This window comes from Semicossyphus pulcher, unplaced genomic scaffold (assembly GCF_022749685.1).
Source record: "Semicossyphus pulcher isolate SPU_LCO1_2020_fin unplaced genomic scaffold, fSemPul1.0.p SCAF_12, whole genome shotgun sequence".
NCBI lineage: Eukaryota > Metazoa > Chordata > Actinopteri > Labriformes > Labridae > Semicossyphus > Semicossyphus pulcher.
Genome location: NW_027211626.1, coordinates 18,778,449 through 18,788,844, shown reverse-complemented (window position 1 = coordinate 18,788,844; position 10,396 = coordinate 18,778,449). Strand labels below are relative to the sequence as shown.

The following is a 10,396-nucleotide window of genomic DNA, read 5'->3' as shown; positions in this document are numbered from 1 at the left end:
AGGCTGTTACAGGGAAACAGAGTCATGTAGCAGATATAATGATTTATGATACTGCTCTCACAAGCACAAAGATCCTCACAGAGAGAGAGAGAGAGGGGGAGGGAGAAAGAAATAGAGAGAAAGTTTGCTCCAGGCATTATTACCCACCTCTGTTGTCTTTAAATCTAGCCTTCAGCCATGCAGTCAGGAGTTGTGTCAATATAGGTTATTATATACACACACACACACACACGCATTCTTCGGCTGACTGAGCAGAGCCGTGGAAGGGTGCCATGCATGACGAACATGTTGTAAATAAAGATCTCCACATGAGTTGAAATGAAGCGGGCACACAGGCAGCACGGAGATGATGCTAACACATAGCTTCACGACATGTTTGCAGCCTAAGATGGTGACACTAGAGTAATTTCATTGTCTCACTCTGGGACTCATTAAAGCGCACTACTAGTACTGTCATTATGTGGGCACCCAAACTGAGTTAATGTTGTCCTTTACTCTCAGAAAAAAACCAAGGCTCATTAAAACACACGAGAGCAAATGAGAGCCCAAAAGGAGCAGGCGTGTGTGACCCATTTCGGTTTGCAACTGCAGCATAGTTTGCTGTGCAACACACACACACACACAAACTGCCTGAATAGTGAACTGGTCGATGAACTGAAACAGGATGTGGATGAAGGCCACTCATGTCAAATGTGCCAAATGAAATCACATTAGTAACTTAAGTGAAATCTAATTAAATCAAGTTGAATCAGCAGCTGAGGCGGTAAATCCACTGCTGGTTGTCTCTCCCGCCCTGCAGCCATGACACCATCTCACGCTTCTGGTTACAACAAAATGGGGTTTTAGTCTTAACGGGACTTAAAAAAAACACAAAGGACCACAGCCCTGTGGCCACTTTTCTTCTACTCTCTCCTAATTTCCCCCCAAAGTAATGACAGTTTAGAGTCTTACACAGCAAAGGTTTCAAGGTAGGTGAACATTTTCATAATATTCTCAGGCAGTAAAAGTCATACCAGGGGTGTCTTAATTGACCAGCAGTCTATATAATCAAACTATTAAAAAGAGGCAAAATGCTAATAAAACAGTCTCATACCCACAAGCCAGATGGTGCTTCAGTAACAGCCTTTTTTATGCTTAGAACAATTATTTGTAAACCACCTCTGGTAGAAACACATTTTTTCCCTCATGATTATTTAGTGTGATGTTAGTCAGATGCAAACACAAGTTCATGCCAACTGTGTAAACCTGTCCTAAAACATTAATTCAGTCTTAATTCAGCTATATTTGGCATAACCCCACTCTGACTTCCAGCTGAATTTCTGACTCTCTGGTCTTGATTATTTTGTAGCTACGGCTGCTTTTGCTCTGGCAAGAAAATGGCAAAATAAAATGTAACTTAATTTCACAAAGTAGAATCGTAATAATAGAAGTTGACAAACTTGGTAGTTTTACCACCTTACCTCTGCAGACAACAGCCTACTAGGAATTGTGTGTGTTAGAGAGTCTGTGTTAATCAAATACTTATAGGTCCATTCTGCTCTTCTACACTAATATATTAAGGACATTTTATTAATTATTCATTATATTAGTTATAATTAGTCTAAATATATACTTTTTATTAAATTAACACCAGAGTGTTCATTTTGATCCAGAGTTTCCATACATGTTGCTTTAGAGGACTATTTTATTCATGCTCTCATTCTGATATAAGCTCTTTGCTCTCTAAAGATATATGTTTAAACTTTGACAATACTCGACCACTAAACTAGTCAGTACCTTTCTAATCTGTTACGTGTCACTTTAACTTGCAGATATTGCAACACTGACACCTAGCGGTATAATAATAGAACTACAATACAATTACAGTATCCCCTGAATGGAGCCCAATTATCCCACCTGCAGTTGAGTTGCTAACAGATTTAATACACAAGAATACTTTGGTATAAATTATAGTTTTTGGAATGATTTTCTAGGAAATCAATTCTATATTATTCTTTCCCCACTATTTCCCACATGATTCCAAAATTATAAAGACATTTTGCAATAACCGAGTGGCATATTTTCAAGAATAAATAAATGTATTTATCAAACTGTAATTTTTAATTTTTTATCACTAAGTGATTTGAACTACTTATTGTAAGTAGTTAACCAAACTAGATAGCCCCCTGGGGTAGTTTTGTAAGCCTGCAAAGCTGCTATAAAACAAAATATAATAAAAAGCAGCAAAGGAAGGAACAGCAAATACTGGCTTAGCTAAAAAAAATAATACCAGTGGATGGAAAATGAAAATATGCTTCAGTTTTACTGTCTGACAAATACAAAGAGTAATGTTTTTCTAAATGTTTCTGTGAAAATTATAAATCCCGGATTAATCGTGTTTCTGTGTATCTATTCAAAGAAGCAGGTTCAATTTTAATTTATGTATTCAGTGGGTTTTATTCAAATGTAAAAAGTGTTATTTTGTGTAGACTACAGTACCCATGATGCCTCTTTCGGTGCGTAATGACGCCATAGAACATCAACAACTCACATGTGGCCTAGGCGCGCCGTTGCTTTGCTGCTAGCAGCAACTGGGTAATGTGGAGCTGACTTCTCAGCCGAATCACCACATTAAAATATCTATTTATCTGCTTTACGTGTTTTTGTACATATCTGTACCTGAGCCGACATGCCTCCGAAGAAACCCGCCCAGCCCGCGGGAAATAAAAAAACTCAAGAGAAGAAAAAGGAGAAGATAATTGAGGTAATTTCACGAGTTAGCATGTCGGTGCTTAGCGTTAGCTAACCAGCCAACGTACTGCACGCGCCGTAGGTTGGCTGTCAGTGCTAACCGAAGCTAACACGAGAGCTCTGAAGTGAACGTCTAAGTTATACTTGACTCTTGGTAGTTGTCAGTCTTACCTTATTGTGTAATAGTCGTTGGGATTAAGTTAGATATATTCTTACACATGTGTTAATCACTATTATTTAATCTGAACGAGTGAACCAGCTGTCAGGTGTCTGACTTTGTTCATTTTTGACTAATGTGTAACGCGGTCAAGCCGCTAGTAGGGCCGTGATGCCGCATCAAAGTGTTCACACTTGTCATAGTAAGGTTGATTTAAGTCCTTAAAGACTTAAGCTAACACAAGGAGCCCTTACACAACGTCTTTATGTTGTAAGAAGTTTTTAGCTTATTTTGTTTTTCTACATGAGCGGGCATCAATGGGCCTGTAACGGGCCTGCTTGTGGTCGGCCCTTCAGGACGTATGAGTGACCAGATTTGAGCTGGTTTCCTTGCCCAGTTTAACAGATTAAAAGTTGTTCATGTTTAAACATAATTTGTTTGTTGACAAAGGTCAGTGTACTGCTAATTTCCTTATCGCTCTTTAAAAGCAGATGGTGATTCAGCTAACCATAAAACAAAGTCCTATCTCTCTGTCAACGTAACCATACGACAGGTCAGCGTTAGCCGCCTTTTGCTGTTGTACATACACAAGCACATATTGTACTGCTACGTGCCTGTTTGTATATTATCTTTGGGACTTGTTATAAATAGTTTATTTGGATGGTATGGCAATCATTAGTTGTCAAGTTTTATCAAATATCTCATTTCCTGTTTAATTTCACAACAGGTAGTAATACTAAGGAAGCCCAATAGTGTGATAGGACTTAGTATGCCATGTATAGTATTTTAAAGGATGCTTGATAGACTTTAAATCAGGCTACGTATAATGGCCATATTCATCAATCATTTTATTCTGCCACAAAGTATTGTATGTGTATCCAAAGCATCATAAAGAGTACTCCTTCATTGCTTTTGAGAAAACAATGGAAAACTTAGCCACTCTGGTGCACTGAGGGACATGTTAATCTGGGGCTGAAGTTAGTCCCTAAAAACCATAACTAAACTTAATAGTTAAGACAGGCAATTTGGGGAAATTACAAAACCCCTTTCATTAAAATTAAACAAAACATTTACATCTTCAGCTTGGATCAGTGGGAAATCAGACAGGTCCCCTTTTAACAACAGTAATCTCCTTCAAATTTGCATCTTGTTTCTCTGAAAGTTTGAGTCATCTTATCTTAATCATATCACATTGTGCAATGGTAAATGTAGGTTTGAGTCATTCAGTATTTTTGCTGAATTAAAGACCTTCTCCGCTGTGTACTGCACCCTTAGCAGTGAAGCTGGTGTCCTAAGAAGAGCCGCGTTATGTTCTGTGTTCATAGATTTTAGTTTCCCCTCATCCTTTGTATTTTGTGTATTTGTAATAAAGGGAAACGACAACAAGAACTTGTTTTTGTTCAGTTGAAACTGCTTACTCATGGGATGTTTTTAGAAGTTAATTATGTAACTGTTTTAATGTTTGTTTTTTTCAAGGACAAGACATTTGGCTTGAAGAACAAGAAAGGGGCCAAGCAGCAAAAGTTCATCAAGAACGTCACTCAGCAAGTCAAGTATGGACAACAAAGTGCCAGACAGGTAAGAGACAACGCTTATTCTCACTGTCTGTGTTTGCACCATCTGCCTCCATCAAATCAAACATCCTTGTCTCTCTGACTCACTGTTTCTCTACCAAATCTTTTTTATTTCAGCTGTGAAATTGTCACATTAGTAAGAGAGCACAGAAGAAAAAGACAGCTCATTGTTGACTATATTTCGCCTTCTGTCAGGAGTTTTTGGTCACCTGTCTGTGTGGTGGATAATCTGCTTTTGATAAAAAACGAACCACCCATTTAAATCTTTGTGAGCTCACTTAATTGGATGAGAATATCCTGAAATATGTCGGCTGTGTGTGTTTGTGCAGGCTGGCGATGACAAGACGGGCAAGAAGACTGATAAGAAGAAGGAGTTGGACGAACTCAACGAGCTGTTTAAACCTGTGGTCGCAGCCCAGAAAGTCAGCAAAGGTAACCAACACAGTTACAAGTCTGTAAAAGTAAAGAAGGAATAATCTACTCTGACTTTGTTGGTCTTTTATTTAAGTTCTGTCATACAAATACACTTAATATTTTCTGGTTGTTCCTGTGTGTGTGTGAGTGTGAATGTGTGTGTGTGTGTGTGTGTGTGTGAGAGAGAGAGAGAATAAGTAATGTGACTACTACATGTTTTTTTCCTTCTTTCTCTCCAGGCGTCGACCCAAAGTCGGTGCTGTGTGCATTCTTTAAGCAGGGCCAGTGTACTAAAGGTGACAAGTGCAAGTTCAGCCATGATTTGTCAATGGAGAGGAAATGTGAGAAGAGAAGCGTCTATGTGGATGAAAGAGATGAAGACCTGGAGAAAGGTCAGTGTTTAGTGTAGGTGACTACAAAGTGCTGTGCTTTCTCATAATAGTTTTTCCTTAACAAAAATTGTAATGCATGATATAACAGTCCATATATCCACAGCGTGAGATATTACTTAGAATTTAGTATTAAAATTGCAGTAATTACACTTTCTGTGGCTCTGATTATTTATATTTAAAACAAATTTGTCATTTGTAGTGAATAGTCAAGCGTAAATTATACACTACCTGAAATAGACATGTTTTTTTTTCACACACGATTTCCACCTGACTCTTTGCTGTGTTCCCTTTTAGACACAATGGAGAACTGGGATGAGAAGAAGCTGGAGGAGGTGGTCAACAAAAAACACGGAGAGGCCGAGAAGAAGAAAGCCAAAACACAAATTGTAAGTCTGTTCTGATGATGAATGAAGACAGGGAAATGTGGAGATGGATTAATTTTGGGAAACATCAATTGCATGAAATTGGACAACCAAAAGTCAATTTTGTAATTGATTATATATAACCCTGTCCCCTCTTGTATAACATGATTTACTCTGTTGTGTTGTCCTCAGGTGTGTAAGCACTTCCTGGACGCCATTGAGAATAATAAGTACGGCTGGTTCTGGGTGTGTCCGGGAGGTGGCGATACATGTATGTACCGACACGCCCTGCCGCCTGGCTTTGTGCTGAAAAAAGACAAGAAGAAGGAAGAGAAAGAGGAGGAAATTTCGCTGGAGGAACTGATAGAAAAGGAGGTAAAGATGCCCCTTCTTTGCAATTTGCAGTTAATTGATTCGGGAAAGAACAAACTGTAATATTTTCCTTTCTTGGGGTGAATAAGAGCGAGATAAGGGGCTTGGAAGAGACACAGATTTTAGGTCAAGTGGAGATATGCGTGGGCTTAAATGATTAAAACAAAAGTGTTTTACTATTGTGTTTTAATTAGACAGTTTAAACACAAATACAGAACTGCTAACCATAGCTAGCTTCCAGTAGGAAGTTGGCGTTTAAATCAGATGTGTTAGCAAAACATTGTTGGTTAGCTTACCAAGTTTTTGGCTGAACAGCTGACATTAGTACTAGAAAGTATTAAGCAAGTAAACTTTATTATTATTGCACATAAAAAAAATGTAAAAAAAGCCAAAAAGTGCATAAAATAAATAAAAGTATAATACAAGAAAATAAAGTTAAACAATTTTAAGACAGGCTTACTAAAACAATTAAGTAAGTAGTAAAAGTTGTAAAATGTCCATCTAAACGGTTGGAATGGAAGCACAAGAAAGGTCATCAGCCATTCAAATGCAACACTGAAATAAATCAAGTTTGAAACAGCGAAATGAAATGTTACAAAATGTAACAAGCTGACTTCAAATATTATGTCCCAAAATATGAGTGCCATGTAGCATGGCTACCGCTCAGATCTGATGTCTTAACACTCAGTGTGACTGATTTTACCCTGGAAGCTCTCTCTACTCTCCACATCCTGATGCCTGTCTCTGTCCCTGCAGCGTGCCGCTCTGGGAGCTGACGTGACTCGGATCACCCTGGAGACTTTCCTGGCTTGGAAGAAGAGGAAAAGGCAGGAGAAGGTTGGAATGTGTTAAATCATCTAAATAACATTAGTTTTGTGTACTTGTCTTCTGTATGTCTTCTTAGGTCTTCTAATGATTAAGGACATTTTTACACATTTCTTTTCAATAACTAAATCAAACTTAAAGATTGTGTGGACACACTTGGACATTTTTTAAAAAGTGCCGTTGATTAACAGGTGGACAAAGCCAGGGAGGAGATGGAGAAGAAGAAGGCAGACTTTAAGGCTGGAAAATCGTTAGTGGTAAGTATGGTTCTAAATGGCGTGCGTGTGGTGACAAAGATTTATGGAAAACTGTTTGTTTTCTGTCTCCTTGCTGGGAACGAGTTTCCACCCCAAGCAAGGAGTTCAGGGTGTTAGGATCTTACTCTGATAAGCGTAAAAGGATGGATGGATGCTTGTGTTTCTGTTTACTTAATAAGTGTACACCTTCACAGTAATCCAGGATTTAATTAAAATCACATGTATCTGTAGGTAAGTGGCCGTGAGGTGTTCGAGTTCCGTCCAGAGTTGGTCGACGATGACGATGCTGAAGCAACTGACACCCGATACACCAGCGATGATGAGGAAGATGATGAGGAACAGGTAATTATGAACAGATCAATACTTCACTGAACTTATTTGTGGCACTGAGTGCAAGTCTCTGCCCTCTGAGCAGATCATAACCTCTTACAGTCAATGGTTATTTAATTTGGCTTTGTGTAACTTAATATTACATTTGTGCTCTATGAGATGTCCCAGCACAATAACTGCTCTCAACATTGTTTGATGTCTAATGTTGTTTGCATTGTTAGAACAAAATAACTGCAGTATAACAGTGTTGTTATGTGGGCACCGATTTCGTCACTGTTTGCCAGTCTGAGTGAGTTACTAATAATGCTGCAAGGTCAGTGTTGTCAGGCAGTTGTCTGTGGGTCCTGGAATATGTATATATTTTTTTAATATTTCAATGACACCATTAAGTAGTTACATATTTTGAAAAACAGTTAACAGAAAATACGTTTGTTCCTGTACTGCTGAAACTGTAGATACGTGAATGAAAGCAAGCAAAATCAACTTGTTCAAGGCTGCTACTCCAGCATTGCAGTAAATATGACATTTAGCTAACAGACTGCTAGAAACAGATAATGTATACTTGGCTGCATAAATGTAGAGGAAGAGTGTTAAAAAGTTATCAACAGATAACAAGGCGATCAATTGGGCTGAACAATACATACATACCGCTTTACTTCCCACTTCTCAAAAATAAGAGCCATATTTTTCAGTACACTATTAGGCCTTATCAGTAAACAATTATAGTTCGGCTCTCTTACTAACAGGTAATGCAAAGTGGTTTGGTGCAATTTTTTTTCTGTTTCCAAATGCTCTTAATTTCCTGCTGAAACTGATTTCACATTAATTAACTGCACCTGTTGTACACTTGTGTGCTGCTGATTAGATCCAGGCTGCGAACAAGAGCTGTTGAATAAACCATTCTTCTTTCCTTCAATTCATCTGAAGATAATTAAACAAGTGTTGAATTAATTATTTTTTCTATGGTACTAACAGGATTTTTTTTAAGCATTTCTTACAGCGAAAATGTTTCTGGTTTTTTTTGTAAATTAACTTAGTTGAAATATTTAGTTTTTGGGAATATTTTCAATATCCAGATGTAACGGTAGCTTATACAGCTAAAAACAAATCTGTATTTGCTACAAACCCTAAATTGCTTTTAGAGAGTTCAGTTTTATAACCGTATGTTGTTAAACTACTCTCATTTCACTTTCCCGTTTAAACGTTGTTTACACTTTTTATTTCAGATCAATATTGCAGAGATCCAGGACATAGACTTATCCCGTTTTGTTCCACAAGAGGTCGACAACACAGGCATTACCGTAGCATCCACAGACCGCTTCACATCCAGGAGTAAGACTCAGCCGAAGGAAACAGACAACGGTAAGTGAATGATTTTCATAAACTTAAGAGTGAAAAACAATCTTTACCCAGCAAATTAATTGTTAAAAATCAGGACTGACACTTGAGAACTTTTGCTACACTTATATATAAAACAACATGACTAAAAAAGCTGTTTCTATCTTCTTTCATGCTTCTTCTCCTCCGCTCACCTCCAGACGAGCAGCTGAACGGAGCATGCGGTGGCGCTGAAGCCAACGGGCTCTCGGGGGCAGAGGGAGGCGGGGAGGACGGGGGAGGGGAGGATGAAGAGGAAGAGGAGGACGAGGAGGAGGAGGAGGAGGAGGAAGAAGAGGTACCGGTGGATGAGAACCTATTCACGGGAGAAGATCTGGAGGAGCTGGACGAGGAGCTTAACACACTGGCGCTGGAGGACTGAGAGGAAGCGCGAGAGAAGAAGGGAGCGTGAGGTGGACTTTAGGACGGACTAAGTGACAAAGGGAGGGACTGATGGGTGCATGGAGCTAAACAACAAAGAGACCAGATGATTTTAATTTCAGAGACTCCAGTAATAAAGCTTGATAATTTCATGACATCACTGCCCCCTTCTGTTATTCTGTATTGCCCCTCTCACATACCACCACGTCCTCGACTTTTTAACCACCGGGTGTTCAAATTTCTACAGAGCGGCCGATTAGAGTTCACCAGGGCCAACTCCACATGAATGTTCCGAATTTCCTTAAAAGCTGTTGTGCACGTTCTGTTGCTCAACAAAATTGCTGGCTTACAATGAAATTAAAATAAATGTTGATAAATTAGGCTTCTCTACCTGATCACAAGTTAAATATTAAAAAAGGTGATCTAAGAGTGAGACATTGGAAGGGCTTTAAAATTAAAGCACTATACCCGTTAGATTGTACTGTGAGAAAAGATCTATTGCAAACTGAAGTCATACAACGTGGCAAATGAACAGGAATGATTCTGTTTTAAGAAACTGAATCTGTTCAGCGCTTCGCCTGCTTTCATACCAAAATAAAAGCTTCAGGGTGCACAGTCATTGTTCTAGGGAACAGTGTTTTCCCTCAAATTGATTTCAGTTAGCTGATGTTAAAGCCCCTTATAATTACAAGTGTTGGCCCTATTTCTGAGACCAGATTAATGCTATAATTGCGCCCCAGCAGGGGAACCAAATGGTCCCATTACCAGCCCTGTAATGTAAATAATTTTCTCATGAGATGCCTCCTGAAGAAATAAAAGATTACTGTACATCCAGCGTGTCTCTTCTTGGATGATGCACATTATTATTTTAAGCATATTAATCACTATCATTCAGAAACAGTTGGCCACACCCGAATCTTATGGTTTGCTTTCAGTGTCCTTTTCAGCTACAGCTTTAAGTGCAAGATATTAACTCACGATGTATCAATGTGGTAGTTTCACTGAGGAATGCATTACATATAGGTGTGTATCATGTAAGCAAAGCTCTGTAATAACTCAATAATTCAGGTTTTAGAACAAGAATCTTACACAGGTTCTGCCTGTAAGCTAATACTGGTTTATTTGATATTTATAACTCCAAAGCAAATCACAGTGAACCTAAGGCTTACAGGCAGTCGCCAATTTTTCCAGATGGATAATACTCTGGTGACCGTGACGTTTGATT

The 10,396-nt window shown here is 38.6% G+C and overlaps 1 protein-coding gene across 1 annotated transcript; it reads left to right on the top strand.

Moving 5' to 3' along the window:
* The first annotated feature begins 2,554 nt into the window (after positions 1-2,554).
* On the top strand, positions 2,555-10,005 carry zc3h15 (zinc finger CCCH-type containing 15). The gene is made up of 11 exons (XM_069659151.1): positions 2,555-2,743; positions 4,364-4,465; positions 4,791-4,893; positions 5,115-5,267; positions 5,562-5,653; positions 5,822-6,004; positions 6,758-6,838; positions 7,018-7,083; positions 7,315-7,425; positions 8,640-8,775; positions 8,952-10,005. The coding sequence occupies exons 1-11, from the start codon at positions 2,669-2,671 to the stop codon at positions 9,170-9,172; spliced, it is 1,323 nt and encodes a 440-aa protein (XP_069515252.1). The 5' UTR covers positions 2,555-2,668; the 3' UTR covers positions 9,173-10,005.
* The last annotated feature ends 391 nt before the right edge of the window (positions 10,006-10,396 follow it).

Bases quoted from the DNA above. Each gene is read 5' to 3' on its own strand.
- zc3h15 (XM_069659151.1), top strand. From the start codon at position 2,669: ATGCCTCCGAAGAAACCCGCCCAGCCCGCGGGAAATAAAAAAACTCAA. The intron at 4,466-4,790 runs GTAAGAGACAAC...GTGTTTGTGCAG, and splicing joins GACAACAAAGTGCCAGACAG to GCTGGCGATGACAAGACGGG. The intron at 6,839-7,017 runs GTTGGAATGTGT...GTTGATTAACAG, and splicing joins AGAGGAAAAGGCAGGAGAAG to GTGGACAAAGCCAGGGAGGA.